The sequence below is a fragment of the Aspergillus brunneoviolaceus genome (assembly GCF_003184695.1).
Source record: "Aspergillus brunneoviolaceus CBS 621.78 unplaced genomic scaffold BO95scaffold_128, whole genome shotgun sequence".
NCBI lineage: Eukaryota > Fungi > Ascomycota > Eurotiomycetes > Eurotiales > Aspergillaceae > Aspergillus > Aspergillus brunneoviolaceus.
The window spans coordinates 1-17,296 of NW_020290858.1; the positions used below are offsets into that span (position 1 = coordinate 1).

Here is a 17,296-nt window from a genome sequence, read left to right on the forward strand (position 1 = left end):
GGGGGCAGAGGGGCAGACAGGAAAGAAAACGAAAAGTCAAGAGAACCCGGAGCCATGGGAATGGAGTGGCTGGTTGTTCGCGAAGAGAGTGGATTCCTCCTCCATTGACACTTGGCCACTGGGCAGTTTTCAGGTTGGCGTTTTGCATTTCCCCGTTCGTCCGCTCACTCTCAACAAGCCACTAGACTAGACTTACTTGAGGAGAATTAGAACCTAGTTCACATACCAAAGTAGATAATAATTCAGCTTGATATTTCGCTCAAATTTTTGCCCAACCACCGATTTTATAAACACTCACACAATTTATTCAGGTCGACCCAAAAAATAGTTTCATATCGGCTTCAGGAAGTATCCCGTCTAGGATGCCTATTCTGGAAGGTTACAGTTGCAAATGCACGTTAATTATCAGGCGGTTGGCATCAAGGTTCCGTCCGAGGTATGTCGGCTACCTAGGTCGACTGCGTACACCGTAAGCCCGCGTTGTGGCTTGCTATTGTTGGTGTTGCTGTTGTTAGGTAGTCTAGAGGATGGCCAGTTCTGTTGGTTGGTCAGTGGCAATTTCCTTTTCTACAAGTAAGAGGGCATAATTTAAATCCAATCGGTTCTGAATCAAGAAGAAACTGGAAGATACTTTTGTACTTTGTGCCCTGTAGATACGTACAGTACTGTATCAGATATCAAGGCTAATCTGCGATTACTATACTATGTCTTATCCCTGCAATTTGTTCATTATCTGATCGCGCCTCAGGCAGCAAAGTTTATGTTGCCCCTCCCCGCCCGCGCGCGGTGCGGTGGAGGAGGAGGAGGAGGAGGAGGATCGCTCTCCTCGCGTGCCGCTTGCTTGAACCTTGTTTCTTGTTTGGTGATGATGGGCTACTATTCCGTAGGGAATTTAGGAAGTGTACGAGTTGAAAGATTCATAGACGAGAGGAACTCATGACGCGGCCTTCTCCCGGTTCCCATCGTCGTCCGATATGTGCTTCACAATTGGCCCTGAAGTGCGCATCGGGATGGAAAGATTGTAATTCATATGGCGGCGGATCGACGCGACCATGGGCCGATTGGACTTGATTCCCTTGGATTCGTCTCGTCTGGCGAGACTATACTCCAAATGAAAGAAAAAGATATCGTTCGATCGAAAGTCATCCTCAGCTACGCCCGCGGAGTACTCGTGGTTCCTTTTCCCTTCCGTCGGATGCATGGACTACTAGCAGCAGTAGTCGATAGATACCAAAAGACCAGAGACACAGGCTTAGTTCTTAGTCAAAAGCATGACCTGATTGTTCAACGTTCAAGATGCACACTCATACATCACTGCATACATCTCCGCCATAGAACTCCGGCCAGTCATGGCATCGGAAATGATACCTCGTACATAATGTACGCAGTACATACAAGCCAGAGTTATCTGGAGGGGCAGGAAGGAAGGATCTCTCCGGGTGCCAAGTTTGACACTAAGCACCCTAGTGCGCAGCGCTGCAGCAACCCTCACTAACAATCAACCTTAGGCAGTAGGATTTTTACTTTCCCCAAGCGTGACCAGGAGGATGGTAACTAGACTAAACCGCGGGTTTTGGTTGTTTAGCGTAGGTCTTTTCTTGTGGTGCATCTTTTAACTTAGCTTCTGACTAGGCTCAGTAGGGGAAGAGTCTAAAGCCACACCTGCACCCATCCCCGCCCAGGTTCCCTCCTCCCCGAAACAGAAGAAACAAACAGACCCTGGCTAAATCTAATTCCAGTACGGAGTGCACACCAGTCTTCCATCAAGTTGTCGATTCGGTGGCTATGAACTGGAACTCTGTGAGGATGGATCCTGTATCCTGACGAAGGATCTAGGGAGATTTGAGCGAATCCTAGATTGCTCAGCGCCAATCCTACTACTACGGACAAGGGAGACACTGCTCAACACACAACAGCAACATCGTCATCATCATCATTATCATCATCATCATCAACAACAACACAACAACCACCAGTATACTCCAAGGCTCAGGCCACTGGGGAAAGAAAGCCTGGTCATCCTCGGTCGGACTAAGAAGGTTAGATGAGGTGTGTGGCGTTCTCGCCTCGCCAATGTTTCGGAATCTGATTGGTGCTTCGACCCCAGCACCACTTCCGAAACCGAGCCGATACTTAAGAAGGTGCGAAGGTGAAGACCCAATCCAGAAGGATAGCGTGGTCTTTCGGCATTACTCCGGTCAGCTTCGGAAAAATCACCCTGCCCAGGGTAAAAGTGCCGAGGGAAGTTCCCGGTCAATCCTTCCAGGAGGCCCCGACTCACAGCACTTCCTTGTCTACGATCTTGCGGACCATCCCCGACTCGGGCGAATGAGAGAGGCCGGGGAGAGAAGCGCAGAACGAACGATCTGCAAGCGGTACGGTATGGAGTACGGAGTACTGTACCGGAGTACTGTAGTCTGTACCTGTCGGTGATGTCGCCCTACCGGTAGTCTTCGCACACTCCCACTTCCTACCTTTGCATGTTGGGGGTCCATACTCCGGACTAGAGTGCTGACTAGAACCTGAGCGTATCAGTAGCATATCATCATGATTACCTATTTGAGCCATTTTTGATAGGGACCATAGTGGTGATGGTTACTGGCGCTGTTATGTCTTGGATCTACTTACCTTACCCCAGCCACACTGCTGCGTTGTTTATTGTTCTGTTCTGTTCCTGCCACGTAGATGAATCACACTGGCAACTGTCCTTCTTGTCGAGCTGATACACCGTACAGAAAGCAGCGCTAGCCTGGCCTTTTGGTAAGGTAGGTCTGGGACGTAGGCTGTACCAGAAGTAGCACTCAGTGCCTAGATGCACATCTATCGCAGCCACGACCAGCGAGACTGAGACAGACATCATCACTCAGCAGTCTCACAAGCGAAAGCCAAGCTTTGTGATGATGAAAAAGCAAGCAGACGACGATCCCATCGGACAATTTCTTTCACCAACCATTGAGCAAGCACCTTTAGGCGAGTCAGTCCCGGGTTCCCCTCCTCACCAAGTAGTAGTAGACAGAGGATGCCGAAATTCCACCCTGCCTACCACACAGTACCATTTTTTTGTTTCAGAAAACACACAAAAAAAAAGGACACATACATACCTCGAAATCTACCTATCGGCTTGCATGATGCTTTTTTCTGCTTGCCTCAGTCACCGACACACTTACTACGGGTAGTCTAGGGCTGGGGAATACGGAGCCTGGAGTATTCGGACCAGATACCGTAGGTTTAGAGGGGATCCTCCCACACCGCCTGGCTTGGTCGTCGAAATTTGTTCGTGGAAGTTTCCATGAGCGGAGCCCATCCCACCGGCTTCCGCTTGGGTTTTTGTGGAGCACCAAAAACGGGTTGGCCATGCCGCCGTGATCGGATCGCCACATTGGGCGACGTGCAGGGGGGGTTTTTTTTTGCCCTTGAGCCCGGGAGCACTTCCACTGGGACCATGATACATCATGCCAGTCTTGCTCGAATGGGTTGGCAGTCCAATGGGAAAAAAAGCAAAGGCCGAAAGACAACGATGATGACGATGATGATAAACTGGTCATCATTTGTGTTTTGTCTCTTTGCTGTGCTTATTTCCTTGGAAGGAAAAGAAAACAAAGGAAAGGGCAGGAAGGAAGAGGAAAAAAAGCCCTGTCCGCGCCGATGCGGCGGGGAGGAAGGCGTAAGCGGCAAGTTGAGCGAGGATGGATTGTTGCAGAATGGACTGCTACGGAGTACGGAGTAGGCACAGTACAAACAGCTTGGGTTGTGTCTGACACCTACGTATTTTGTTCTTTCCCTGATAGACACTTGAGGTACTCCGTACTACGTACTACTAAGTCTTGAAAACTTACCACACACACATCGTTGGGAAATGTTGCTAAGCTCGTTATGAAATCTCACATTTGCAACTTTTTATTTTCCCCAAACAAGATTATGAAGCTATTACTCAACCAATTCATCGTCTTCTCGGTGATTGCAGTCGTCTTTTGTGAGGGAATTTTGGGTTCTCTCTATGGTACTCCGTAAAGTCGACCACAAACAGTAGTCTGATGTTCTCTTATCTTCTTGTGGTCTAGTGCGGGCTTGACCGCAGCAGAAGAAAAATTATTGCTGGGTTCCTGCAAAAAAAATTGAGTGGTACGTACCATTACTCTGCGCTCTGCTTCCGGGAAGACGGCGAACCCAAATCCTTCTCACTAGTACTCTTCGACCACCCAGCGCGCTCCGTAGCCGCCACGAGATTGAAGCAAGAGATTTGAGAAGAGCGAAATAAACTTAACAAAAAAAGTGATGGTCGAAAAAAGGTACTGTACGTACTACTGACTCAACCACCCTACCTTTTCCGCCGACCCCCGGGATTCTTCATCCGCGGTGTTCCGAAATGGATGACTATTCGCTTGATGAGCTTTTTTTTCTTTTCTTTTCTTAATCTTGTAACTTGTTTCATGTATTTCCGTACCGTGTAATGAATGCTACGTGAGCGAGAGGTCTTCTCTTGAGTTGGGAGAATTCCAATGCCGGATGTCGACCGAATGGGATCGATGCAATGGTCAGATCAGATAGTCGGAGGTTCGGATATGCTACTGCTGTTGTGATACAGAGCATCAACTGTCCCCAAAACGGATTCGAATCCCACTTTGGACTTTGCCTAAGGCTTAGGTAGGGTTGGTCAAGGAAGGTCCACAATCGAAGCGGGAGAAGCTCCCAGCGAAAATCTCCTGGTGGAGAATAGCCGCCGATACGAACGAAGCCTAAACGGGAGACCCATCTTGGATAGTACTAAAATGACGGTGATGATTCGAAAATGGGCGGTCACTTGGGGGGAGGGGGGCATGCACTATGCAGATGATGGGCAAAGGGAAGGGCAACAAAACGTAAAAAAAGGGTCTCTCGAACTATGTTGTGTTGAATAAAGGAGAGCTGGAATCCTGAACTGTTGGCTTCCAATCCGAACAACAATCTTTCGACTGCAGGAAATATGATGGACTGAGACAATGTTTTCTGATTCATCATACTTACTGAACCGAAAGGGGTAAGGATACGGTTCACATCCGCACCCATGGAATTGTTCAGGCGCGGGTGGTATTCGGTTCGGTCCTGGGACTTGGAAAATGTACTCCGTACAGTAGTAGTTAGAATACGGGCATATGATATGAGCTAGACTGGCATCGGGGATGAAACAAGGTGCGTGGCATCATCGAATTGGCAATTAGTTGAAGTCCGAAGCAATCTCGACCGAAGGACAGTCTTAGTGACGGATCAGTCTAGAAGGTCCATGCGCGATGCAGGTGATGTATATCTATTTGACGTTGCTTCGATGGGTGGCTGAATTTTGTCGCAGCTGAATCAGTTCTCGCTCAGATCGTCTTTTCAGTGCTTCTCAAGCAGACAGGGGGGGTGAGAATTGCTCCGTGAGAAGAACTCCTGATTTTTGACAATTAAATGAATAGACATTCGGGACAGGCACTGGAAGAGTTTCATTTGTTCATTTCCTGCCGCGGCTTACGCAATTTGCAAATTGACCAGCAATACGTGTAGCACGGACCGAGGGCAAAAGTGCTTTCTTCCGTGTAGATCAATACACAGCCGGCTAGAAAGTACTGTAATGCATGCTCGCCGTTGAGCTTCCCTATGATACCGCAGAAATCCATGCCACCTTTTCCTCCCCGGCACCTCACGGCCGGGGATGTGGTATGATGACGAAGGAGGACCGAGTGGCAGAGGCGCGTTGAAGCCCGCATATGAGCGGCAGAGTTGGCGGCCCATACCGTCATTTTGGGAGTGTGGTGTGTATGAAGTTGAGGATCGAAAAGGTGATGACTGTTGTAGTGGCCAGATAGCTCGATCTAAATACATAGTACTCAGTATTCATCGCACAGTGCCTACAGCTTTTGATTGACATGGGTCCAACATGGGATCCAACATGCAGATGGAGGTCGGGAAAGCCCCATGCGGGAGGGAAGGAGGTCTCCATCGTCCGCTCATCTACTCAGGTATGGAGTTTATACTTCCTGGATCGAGATTTGACAATTTGACAGCCGTGGAGTCGAAGTGGGCAGCCTCTACCATTGTTCCTCCCGCCCATGAAGCCAGGAGCTCAGGTTCGAACAGGATGCCACTCCACTTTCTCGCAAATATGATAACTTTGATAAGGTTTCGTGTCGCCCTACCTTACTCTAGTCTCTAGCTCATGTGGAATTGTGGATGTGCCATGAGGGACTGAGCGCTGAGGAACCAGTATGGAGCCGGCGGCGGGCCTGTCAACTGCGGAGAAAGGATGCAGATGTCCGCCTGCCTCATGACATCAAGCATATTTTGGTACGTGTTTGTCGACTAGTATATCCCAGGATATAGGAGGTCAACAAGGAACGCATTCGAATTAGCCATGGTTTCAGAGTGCATGCATTGCAGTAGTACACAGGTAAGAGAAGCCGAGATACTGGACCGTGATCGGAAAAGGAAATCGAAGGGTTTTACTAGGTAGTGCTCCTGAAACCGGCGTACAGTACTTTACCTACACATAACCGAGTAGCCTGCTTGGAGGGAAGGAGAGATGAAGGGTTCTTTCTCCCACTCGTCTGGTATGCTTCAACCGGGCTGCTGCCTGAGTTTTTGATCACCCACTGGGCCTACCAGTCCTAGTTGAGGTTAGTAGGATCCGTCGCCCCCCGGGAGCCCGATCTACGGCTGCATAGGAAGCCTCCCACCATTCCGCCCCTCCATTAACTTCCACTTAGGTTACTTACCACGGCGTATGTCCCTCATCCATTATTGTGTCCCAGCACCTGATATTCTTTTGATAAGTCAGAATATGTCTGACTATTGTACTATAATATCAAGACAAAGGATATACCAAGAGAAAACGAAACCAGTCTCACAATTGCTCACGGACAAAACTGAGTTCGACCAATGGACGCCCAAATTAGAACTCCTCAACTCGAAGAAACGCCTGCAGTTAAGTTCTCATCATCAAGAATCAGAACGAGTCACTGGACTCACTACGTAGGCTTGACGGGCTCGGGTCTGGAAGGCTAGAACAAGATCATGACGGTATCTCTCAGTCTGCCTACCTGCTTGCGTCTTTGCCTGATCCCTGGTGGGTTACGATTGGCAGGCTGCAAGGCCGGTAACGACGAAGTTACTGCCAAGTATCTTTTTACGTAGCTGTCTGCGGCAAGGATACCATCGAGGTACCTCGTTTCGGTACACGCCCGACGTGCCCTTTCTCTCTCCCACCAACGAGTCGAATCTCGAGTTTTGATTCCCTAATCGAATTCGATGAGCCAACCAACGAGCATCGGCCGTCGGGATAGCGTCTTCAGCCCTCTTTTTTTTCCCCTGCTTGCCGCTGGTGCCAACCAAATTCGATGTTAGATTTCCTCCCAAGAGGATCTCTTCGTTTCCCTGCTCTTCCGGGGCGACCTTTCGGAAAGGGTTGGGTGCCGAAATTGCCGTTCATTTGGCACAGAGCCAGAGATACAAGCAAAGTCAACCGTGAATGAATTGGAAGTTACTGGGAAAAGACAGAGGATTTGATTTCCCGATCAAATGTACAGTACTGTACAGTTGAATCACCAGACACTACTCCGTAGATAGTATGAGTCCAGTACGTACTCCGTACTAAGTTAACACTTAACAGGATACTAGAAGTAGATTGACCCCGTTCGGCTCTTGTTCGATTCTCGGAGACCGGGTGAGGCACGAATCAGGTCAACGGCACCAGTGTTAGTAGCAAAAAGTATGGTAAGTTAATGCCACCAAATTATTAAAATTTCCTCAAGCAGTACACAACTTTTTTCCGGTGCGCATTTTGCCTCCCAGAGTTAGGATCGTCACCGCCAATCCACAGTTAACCTTCAATTAGTTTCGCACTCGTCTAAGAGTATCGTCCCCCTTTCTCTTCTAAAGAGTGTACCACTAGTTTTGCTGTCGGAAACTGATAATATTCCGTGATTTGTGATTTTGCGAGGTTTCAATCCCTCTTAACCTCTCTTACTGCCGCCGCCGCTATTCATCGCCCCCCTTCCCACCCTTTCCCCCTCCATTCCCGTGACTACTAGTTAGTACTACTGCTAGAAAGGCTCTCTACCTTGGGTGCGTTCTTTTGAGACAACTCTTTTTTTTTTCTCTCTCTTTTTTTCCCCCCTTCCTATTTCATCTTTTTTTATCTCATATTTTTTTTTAACATTTTTTTCTCTTCTCTGTTTCCTTACAAACCCATCCATCATTCTTCTTTTTTTTTTTTCCATCTGTGCCATCTCCTCCCCCCCCCCCCCCCCTTACTTTTCCATCTTTCTTCCTACTCCCTGGTCTCCGCATCTATACGCGTTGTCCCTGGCAGTTTCTTTATTCTCCTCACCCCATCCGAATTGAAAAGCGAAAAAAGTACTGGTCAATCCTGCGCATTGTTGACGCGAAGCAGAATTTGACTAGCAAAATTTCCCTCTAGCACTGCTGCTGGTTCTGTTAGACCCACTTACACGCCGCCTCCCTGGTGGATCAGAACCATTGACTGTTTTGACAACGTGCGGATAAAAAGAAGTTCCCACACAACTCGATTTTCTGGTGGGTGACCGTGGGGAATTCAGATTAAGCATCTCGACCTCATCCTGACCTCTTTTCTGCAGTGGAGTCGGACTTGTTCCTGCACATCTCTATCATCGACCTTTGGACTGCCCTTGAGTCCATTGCCATCCGAACTCACCACCCCGAACAACACCTGTTGATTCATTTTCGCGTCTGTCCGGAACAAGCATCCAATTCCGTCTCCGGAAAGAAAACACACAGAGAAAAGTGAGAGGAGAGTCAAAGGAGGGACCGAAAACTTTCACAGAGCGAAAAAGAATCCTCTCGTCGACCAGGACGCGATCAGGATTTTGAAGTCAGTGACATTGGCAAAAGCTTTTCGCATCCTCGAAGCTTCGCCTTTTGATCGCAACACAATTGCAGAAAGGTTCTAGTTTCCGTTCTGCGATCAATGATCAAGATACAGTGAAATCCTTGTTTGCGAGTCCTAAACCCCATTCCCTTCACTTTCACCCTCACCCCTCCTGTTTGACACCCTCCCCGCCTCAACGATGGATCCCAGATCTCATCCGTCACGGCCCCCATCCACCAGCCTGCCCCAGGGCTCCACGCCTCTTTCCTCGACACCTATCTCAAGCATGCCAATGCCTCAGTACGCCATGCAGCACCAGTACCCGGTGTCCCAGCCGCATACTCTTCCCCCGCTCCAGCCTCATCACTCCCAGTCTCCTGCCCCTCATTCCTACATGGGTCAGCCTTACCGGCCGGATCTCTCGAGATATCCCGCGTCAACTCACGATGTCTACGCGACCTCCGCGGCTCCTATCATGCCTCACACGACCGTGGGTAGCTTGCCTCCGTCCTCGTTCCTCTCCCACCACAATCCGCAGGCCCAGCCTCAGCCGTCGCAACCTTATCCTCCTCCGCACAGCGTGCTCCCCCCCGCGTCGAGTGCTCAGTCCTATCCTCAGCCGATTGCGCCGGCCCCGCCGCGTGACCGTCGCTCCGACTACTCCGCACTTCCGTCGGGTGCTTTCAGCTACTCGGATGCTAAGGGCTCGCCTTGGATGAACCAGGATCCCGTGGCAGGCCCGAATGGCGCTGCGCCTTATGCTGCGAAGGAGCCTCCTCGTACCCAGGTTGTTGGCTCGCAGGGCCGTCGTGGTATCCTTCCGAGCGTTCCGGGACGCGCGACTCCGGTCACCAACGGCGTCACTGGAACTGCCAAGAACACCACAATTCCCGCCAAGGATGCAGATGGAAAATTCCCATGCCCGCACTGCAATAAGACATATCTTCATGCTAAGCACTTGAAGCGTCATTTGCTCAGACGTAAGTTAACCACAGCCGGTGAGAGTTGCATTGCAAGTTGTATCGCGCTAACGGGCATACGTGTGTTACAGACACGGGCGATCGTCCTTACATGTGTGTTCTTTGCAAGGACACTTTCTCCCGCAGTGATATCTTGAAGCGCCACTTCCAGAAGTGCTCGTTGAGACGTGGTAACCCCACGGGAGCGACTCACTTGTCGCATCCCCAGGCGCATCTGAAGAGATCCCAAGCTGCGGCCAATGCTGTCAAGCCTGTTCAGGAGGAGGTCAACAATCCCATCCCGCCTCCCAATGGTCTCCCCGGTGCGACGTATGCTGAGGGTCCTGTGAACGGCAATGGCATGGCTCCCGCCCGTCCAGGTTACACGGAACAGCAGCCTTTGGGTTTCTCCATGTCGTCTGTGAATGGGATGAACCGCGGTCCTCCCGAGGACGCTTATCCTGCCGGTCAGCCTCAACAGAGAGGTCCCTGGCTTGCTGCTCCTAAGCAGAGCCCGTACATGGTTCAGCCCGGCGCTGATGCCTCTGGCCAACAACTGAACGTTGACCGTCCTCCCCTTGAGCAGGTAAAGCCCCCGATTATTCAAGATCCTAAGCGCCCTGTCATGCCTGGCCCCACTCCCAATCATGCTGGCGAAATTGACTGGACTTCGATGTTTCAGCCCGGAGGTTCCGACGGTTACATCAACCAGGTCTTCCCTCAGCAGACCATGGCCGCCGGCCAGGAGCCGATCCACGCTCACGTTGACGCTGAACGCAAGTTCTACCCCACCACCACCGCCCCTGGTCCCCAAGAAAGTGGCATGAACGGACTTTATCTGGCGTCAACTATGAGCGGCGACGGTAAGTTGAAAGGATACCTGTTAGAATTGAGTTCGATGCTAACTCACCTGTCATCTAGGCACCGTTCAGCCCGCCCGCCAATAGTCGCGAGTAAATGAGAGCGGATGTCTGTATCTTGACCACGCTAAACCCAAAATGCAATTGGCGCGAAAAGGAGTTTTTTTTCATTAAATCAAACTCGAATCAAAATATCACACTACCTCCCATCGGTGGGATCACGTGTCATACGACGTTACGCATTCAAGATCTCAGGACATGTGCAGTGGTACCGGATCTTAAATTGGGGACGCTTGTGCATATACGACTCTTTTCCGGACCTACTTGACGTCTCTGATCCTCGATTTCACTCCAATACTCCGAATCACCTTAGATGTTCGGATTATGTCTTCTATGGATCAATTTGAAAGCCGCTTTGACTTCCGAACGAGAGGAATGATAGAAAAAAAAAAGAAGAATTACTCGATTGGTGAAACAAAAGTTAGACAAAAAAAAAGAAGCAATGACGATAGAAAAAAGTGGGTATCGGCCAGGCCCAAGAAATTCGCGCAGTGCGCATCGGCGTGGTCGGATTGTTCAGCGTCCAAATCTCTTATTGTCATGAAAACATTTTCTTTCTGCAGGTATTGTGATTGAAACTTCCTGCGATGAAATACACAGTGTCAGCATTTCTACGGCGAGTGCAGCTTTGCGGTGGTTCAGGATTTGTTTTATTTTCTTGTTTTACTGTTTTCCTTTTTCCATCCATTATGAGTGATTTTGATGGGATGGTGTGGTTTTATCTGGCGTCCAATCATAGACTTGGGCATGTGTTTCTATGCGAATGTGCTTTTTTTCTTCTCTACTTTCACTTTGTCATCGTTCATGTGGAACGAGATCAAAAGAGTTTGAGTGGAAGGCTTCTGTCGATGCATCACCCTGATTTGCATGGTCCATTGTCGCGGATTTTCTTTCCAGTTGCATCAAGAAAAAGAGTGTGCTTGGCCTATGTCTGCATAATCATCACGGCCGTTTTTCAATCTTTCATGTCAGCTCCCCCAGTCCACCCTGTATGTAGAGCCGATGTGTCCCTTGATAGGGTATGCACGTTCGGACTGGGGCTGCCAAGGTGTTTCCATACACGTCGCTCATACAAAGTCATCTTTGAATGCTTTTCTATCCTCGTGTGTTTGTCAGGTCTGTTGCGTATGGCCTGTTTGTTTTCTCTCTCTTTCCCCCATTCTCTGTGACTTACATTGTCATCTGGGTGTGGCCGGGGTTGCCTATGGAATCCGACTGCTGCCGAAGGAAGGCCAGCTAGCTGTGTTGGCGCTTCCTGAGGCCTGGTTCGGTTGAATTGCCTGGATGCATATTCCTGGCCAACCCCTGCATGGTGTTGCGACGAGTGTTTCTATCTTACGGTGTTCTGCATTTCCAGTTCCTTGCTCCGGAAGGAATTGTCATCATAAAAAGTGCTAGAATTATTTCACAGAAGGAATAATAATTTTGCCCATGCTCATTCTCAGCTCATTCGTTGGCGTATGCAATTTGTTCACGGTAGTTGTCGGATGCTACGGGGAATATCTCCGAGGTAGACAAGTGGAAGAAGGCAGGAAGAATAGGTAGCCATGCCATGTGGCCTGGAGTGGTGTGAGGGAGTGACAGACAGGTGATTGATTCATTTGGTGGCCCGACCGAAGCCGAAGAGCCGTTGGTTACCCCCTACCATTCGTACTTATAAGGTAATAGTCCCTTTGGTCCGGAGGAGGGGAACATCCCGGGATTTTCCTATTACCTACTTACCCCCCCGAACCCTTGATAGATGGAGATGGAGATGGGAATAGAGAACGAAAGTGTGGAGAGATAGAGTGGGGAAGGATCTTCAGGACACTAAGTATCCATGATGTATAGTTACCACTGGATACCTAATAATAGTTAGGTAGCTTTACTACTACTGCACTTGTACAATATAAACTTGGTTAACGATTCCCCATAATCTCAAGTAAACCTCGGATACTGTAAGATTTCCACACAGCATGTCTTGTACTAAGTTGAATGTCGACGTCACCGCCTGCCCCGGATCGTGGATTGGTATTTCCCCGCCGTGATTGGCCATCACCCACGGGATGCTCCGGAGGACTGCGACCTCTTGCCCTTTCCTCCCCCCCCCAAAAACCTCCTCCCATCACCCATCCCGTCCGCCCATCATCCTTTTCCTTTCTCCCTTGCATCATTTTTGACCCAACCCTTTTAACAAGGATTCTTACATGCCATCTCATCTTCCTTCTCGTGTCGATGTCGGACATTTGACCGCCTGATTACGCCTTGTCTCTCTATCAGTACCATTAGACCCCACTCTAGATCTCGACTCCTCCGCAACTCCGCGGCTACCCACAACTCCGAACTCCACCGACCTCTCCGCTACATCCACCACTTCCCCTCACACGAGATCTATAGATATACGCGACAAAACCAATCCCGCTTCGCAGCACTCGGATCAGTATTAGTACCTATTCTCCTACCCATCTCCTTCCACTCCTGGGACATCCGATACGTGACCGGTGGTTCGAGTCCACCGCTTAGCCTTCCTCTACCGACTTGTCAATCCCAACCTCAACCACCCTTCATATATCATCCATCGCCTCCCTCTCAGCCATCACAATGTCCACGAACAGACCATTCCTGGCCAATTTCCTTGCGGCCTTCCGGGCACAGTCTACATACAAAGCCTCCACCGCCGGCACTCAATCCACATCAGCCTCGATATCCTCTGCCCAGATCTCCCAGAGTGCTGCTCGAGCAATCGCCACGAAAGCCAGCAACAACTCGGAAGCGTCCTCGGCATCATCCTCCACAGCACACCATTATCATCATCACTCGACCTCCTCATCTTCACACTCTCGCCCGCACTCCCACCACCGCGGCCCCCTGGCCCAGGGCCAAGGCCAGGAGCAGTCCAGCCCCGCATCCCCGCCCCCGTCATCAGCCACGACTCCACCCCAAGCCGCCGCCGGCGCATCGTCTCCCCCACCGACTCCTGCCGCCTCGAACCCTATCCCCATCACCAATAGTCATGGCCGTCAACGGCGCGGCAGTGACAGCTCCAGCGGCTCGGGCGGGTTCCGCGACGCCCTCGGTCCCGAGAAATGGTACATCGGCGGCCGGACGCCCGGCGGCGAAGAGAGGTTCTATCGATTAGGCATGGTCACCAAGGGAGGGGGTCGCCTTGGAGGAAGCGGCCGGGTGGGGAGTATCGATCAGCTAAGTCTCTGATCACTATCGAGGCCGGCCCGATTTGGGATCCTCCCACTCACAAGCTCCTCTTGTCTCTGCTTTCTTTTCGGTGACTGGCCTTTTGGGCCACCGGGACTCGCTTGATGCGAACTATATTCCGGCTTTGTGAATCTTCTTACTTTTATATACCTCCGGCGTCAGGAGCTTATCCAGGAACGGAGAGGGGCTTATGGGACTGGCGTTGCTGTTTGGCGTTTGGGCTTAAAAAAGAACTTGCTTTATTTTAGGTGTCGGGTGTCGTTCCCGATCGGGAGTGAATTGGACCTAGCGCAAACGACAAATGGGACTGGTATTACAACCCTGACCTTACATGCGAGTTTGTCTCTGCTCGTGTTTGAGACAGATATTGGGGTGGAAATCAGATATCTGTACATGAACGACTCCTCTCTCTCACTAGTGCGGCTTGCCGTGGTGTCCCTCGCATTGCCTGCGTGTCCACATAAGATTTTGCAATGAAGCGAGGCAATGGGCCAGATCATGGCGGTCCGTGTTGAGTCAGGCTGCTTCGATAGAGGAAGGCAGATTGGTAGGAATCAAGTCTGAGAGAGTGGCCGAGCCTATTCAAGAATGGGAGGTTTGGACCTGGCAGGGGTAGGTAGAGCTGAGTAGAGTGTCGACAAATACGTGCTTCAAGTCAAGTGTTTTACAAGAGGATCTTTCCCATCCAAGGTTCGCAATTAGAAGGATGAACATTTTAGAGTATATGCTCCGAGTCCTGACCTATGGCAAACCAGGCAATAGGTATAGTACACCTGCACATACTTGTACTTACCTAGTAGCTAGCTAATTATGAGTCCTCCCCTCCCAACAACGCCGTCCGCTCATCCACCCCCGTCCTCCCCACCCTCCGCACCCCGCAATATCCTATCCACTTTCTAAACCTCCCCCAAACACCCACCCTCCCAAGCAAAGAAAGCCCATCACCACCATCACCACCATCACCACCACCACCCCCACCCTCCTCCCCCATCCAGAACATCAACACCGCCATCCCCGCCACCAACCCCGCCAAACTCCCCGTCATCGCCGCCCACCCAGCCCGCCACTCCACGAACCCGCCCCACAGGGGTCCCACCAACAGGCCCAAAAACTGCGCCATCGTCTGGATGCCGAACGCCTGCGCGACGGCGCCCGTGGGGCTGAAGACCGTGGGGTCCCGCGCTTCCAGCGCGGCCAGCGCGTGCTGCGTTTTGAGGTACAGCGCTGGCGTGCACAGGTTGATGAGGAGCCCGATGGCCGTCAGGCAGGTCAGGAGGAGGGCGATGTGCGCGGGGTGGGCGGTCGTGACGAGGCGGAGGGTGAGGAGCGGGAGGGTGAGGCTGGTGAAGGAGCTGAGCGCTATTAGGCGGGGGCCGTGGGTGTCTGTTAGATGGCCTTCGCTAGGGGTTAGTGGGTTGGAAGGAAAGAGGGTAAAGGGGGAAGGGAAGGGGTTGGGGTTTAGTTTAGGGGTTGGGGTTTGGACTGGGGGGGAAGTAAGGGCATCGGGGGCCCGAGGATAAGAACGTACCGAAGTAGGGTTGGAAGAGGGCGGTGATGGCGGAGGGGAGGAAGGCCATGCCTGCCCCGAAGGTGGTCCAGCCGAAGTGGGATTCGACGAAGATGGGGATTGTCTGTTTTCCATGAATGGAGAGGTAAGCAAAATGTGGGATGTGGGTTGTGGTCTGGTTAGAGGGGATCGGGGAAGCTTACGGCGTCAAAGGCTGAGTAGAGGAGGCCGTGGACGAGAAGTGCTCCTGAGGAGATAAGGATCCGCGGTTGGCTGAGGATTATCAGTATCGCTGGTTGCTTATGTTGGTCGTTGTTGGACATCACGGATGAGGATGGAGAGCGCTGTCTGGTTGGCGACGCGGCTGGTCGCTGCTGCTGCTGCTGCTGCTGCACCAGACTGTCGCTTGACGTATACCCATTATCCTCTGGGGATGGCGAGCACGATACTGAATGCGTCTGCAGCCACCGTTCGGCGACGGCTTTCTCGACCACCGCGACTCGCATGAGCAGATCGATCCCCACCATGGCAAAGGCGATGGCGAACACAGCCTGGTACCCGGCGACTCGATACACCAAGCCGCCCAGTAGCGGACCCAGCAGGAATCCCAGGGCGATGGCCGAGCCCAGGTACCCGATGGTCTGGCCGAGATTGCTCGTGGAGACCGAGTCCGTGAGCAGGGCGAGCCCGGCCACGGCGACCATGGCGGTGGCCGCGCCCTGCAGCATGCGGGCCACGATGAACATCGCGATCGTGTGCGCGAGAGCGAGGAGGACCATCGATGCCCCCAGGAAAATCAGGCCCAGGAGGTAGGGCATCCGGCGCGTGGGTGCCGCATCGAGCATGTATCCGAAGGCTGGACAGCAGACAAAGGCGACGGCAGCTTGGCACATCAGCAGGATGCTCACCCAGAATTCTCCTGGATGAGGGTTACCGCGAATTAGCTCGGGATACAGATAGCCGACCAGAGCATTGAATCGGCAGTGTTCGACTTACGGTCTTCATATGCGACACCGGCGCGGTCGACGAGGGCAGTAGGCATGACAGGCACGATCTTGCGCAGAGCTGGTTAGAGTCGATGGCAGAGCATGCCCCTTTTCACTGGTGACTTACCATCGCATAGAGAAAGTAGTCCTATCATCATATCAGCTATTGCGCCCATTACTCCAAAAACCATAAGGGTACCCACCGTGAAGAATGATGTCCAGACCGTCGCGATGATGAAACCCGTCGACGACCGCCATCGCAACATTCGGGGCGGACGACGGCTCATTGTCCACATTCTAGTTTACTCAATGATACTACGAAGTAAATCGCTAGCTAGACTTGAGTGGATTTTGTGGTTTGGCGAAGCGGAGAGAGAAGCTTTGCAACCATTGCTTGAAGCGGTGGCTAAGCTGTGGCTAGTTTACATTCTGGTAGGAAAATCGTTTTCGGTTTGCGGGCGGATTCTCTTTCTCCCACGCACTCAGTAATGACGACGAGAACCATACGAGAACCATAACCGGCCACTCCGCCGTCGTCGCAGGAAAATGAGCAAAACCTTACGCACATAAACATAGACATGGCAAAGTCAATAATGCAATGTTCAAGGATGGATCTGACGTCTAGTCAGTCAGACGAAGGCAACAGCCGGATGTGCATGCCGAAGAACAATAGAACGCGAGAGTAAGCAGTCAATTCAACCAGAAACCGTGATCTGATCCCGGACGACCAGTGTTCTGTTGGGGATCTCCGTCCTCCGCTTCGAATGAAAAAGCATACGCATGCATGTTGGGAGGGATATGGCCTGACCAGGAGCATAATAAGTTTTATTCAGTTTAGTTACTGGTACTATTATTGACATTGACAGGGG

General features: G+C 51.3%; 5 protein-coding genes across 5 annotated transcripts; 4 read left to right on the top strand and 1 right to left on the bottom strand.

Moving 5' to 3' along the window:
• Positions 1 to 5,810: 5,810 nt before the first annotated feature.
• On the top strand, positions 5,811 to 6,203 carry BO95DRAFT_448472 (uncharacterized protein). The gene has a single exon (XM_025587854.1). The coding sequence runs from the start codon at positions 5,897 to 5,899 to the stop codon at positions 6,170 to 6,172; it is 276 nt and encodes a 91-aa protein (XP_025436242.1). The 5' UTR covers positions 5,811 to 5,896; the 3' UTR covers positions 6,173 to 6,203.
• A 2,859-nt stretch (positions 6,204 to 9,062) lies between these two features.
• On the top strand, positions 9,063 to 11,170 carry BO95DRAFT_489732 (C2H2 transcription factor; the record flags this gene model as incomplete). The annotated part of the gene is made up of 3 exons (XM_025590591.1): positions 9,063 to 9,843; positions 9,915 to 10,685; positions 10,744 to 11,170. 3 exons carry the CDS (start codon positions 9,063 to 9,065, stop codon positions 10,767 to 10,769), a joined length of 1,578 nt encoding a protein of 525 aa, XP_025436243.1. The 3' UTR covers positions 10,770 to 11,170.
• On the top strand, positions 11,050 to 12,050 carry BO95DRAFT_40811 (uncharacterized protein). The gene has a single exon (XM_025584094.1). The coding sequence runs from the start codon at positions 11,330 to 11,332 to the stop codon at positions 11,909 to 11,911; it is 582 nt and encodes a 193-aa protein (XP_025436244.1). The 5' UTR covers positions 11,050 to 11,329; the 3' UTR covers positions 11,912 to 12,050.
• Positions 12,051 to 13,145: 1,095 nt separating this feature from the next.
• BO95DRAFT_40872 (uncharacterized protein) lies at positions 13,146 to 14,054 on the top strand. Its single transcript, XM_025584114.1, has one exon. The coding sequence runs from the start codon at positions 13,323 to 13,325 to the stop codon at positions 13,932 to 13,934; it is 612 nt and encodes a 203-aa protein (XP_025436245.1). The 5' UTR covers positions 13,146 to 13,322; the 3' UTR covers positions 13,935 to 14,054.
• A 688-nt stretch (positions 14,055 to 14,742) lies between these two features.
• On the bottom strand, positions 14,743 to 17,185 carry BO95DRAFT_426187 (MFS general substrate transporter; the record flags this gene model as incomplete). Its single annotated transcript, XM_025584746.1, has 6 exons — positions 16,631 to 17,185; positions 16,555 to 16,575; positions 16,438 to 16,495; positions 15,645 to 16,360; positions 15,463 to 15,565; positions 14,743 to 15,329 (listed from the first exon to the last, which is right to left on the bottom strand). Exons 1-6 carry the CDS (start codon positions 16,721 to 16,723, stop codon positions 14,743 to 14,745), a joined length of 1,578 nt encoding a protein of 525 aa, XP_025436246.1. The 5' UTR covers positions 16,724 to 17,185.
• Between the last annotated feature and the right edge of the window lie 111 nt (positions 17,186 to 17,296).

Coding starts and splice junctions, on each gene's coding strand:
- BO95DRAFT_448472 (XM_025587854.1), top strand. CDS start 5,897: ATGGGATCCAACATGCAGATGGAGGTCGGGAAAGCCCCATGCGGGAGG.
- BO95DRAFT_40811 (XM_025584094.1), top strand. CDS start 11,330: ATGAAATACACAGTGTCAGCATTTCTACGGCGAGTGCAGCTTTGCGGT.
- BO95DRAFT_40872 (XM_025584114.1), top strand. CDS start 13,323: ATGTCCACGAACAGACCATTCCTGGCCAATTTCCTTGCGGCCTTCCGG.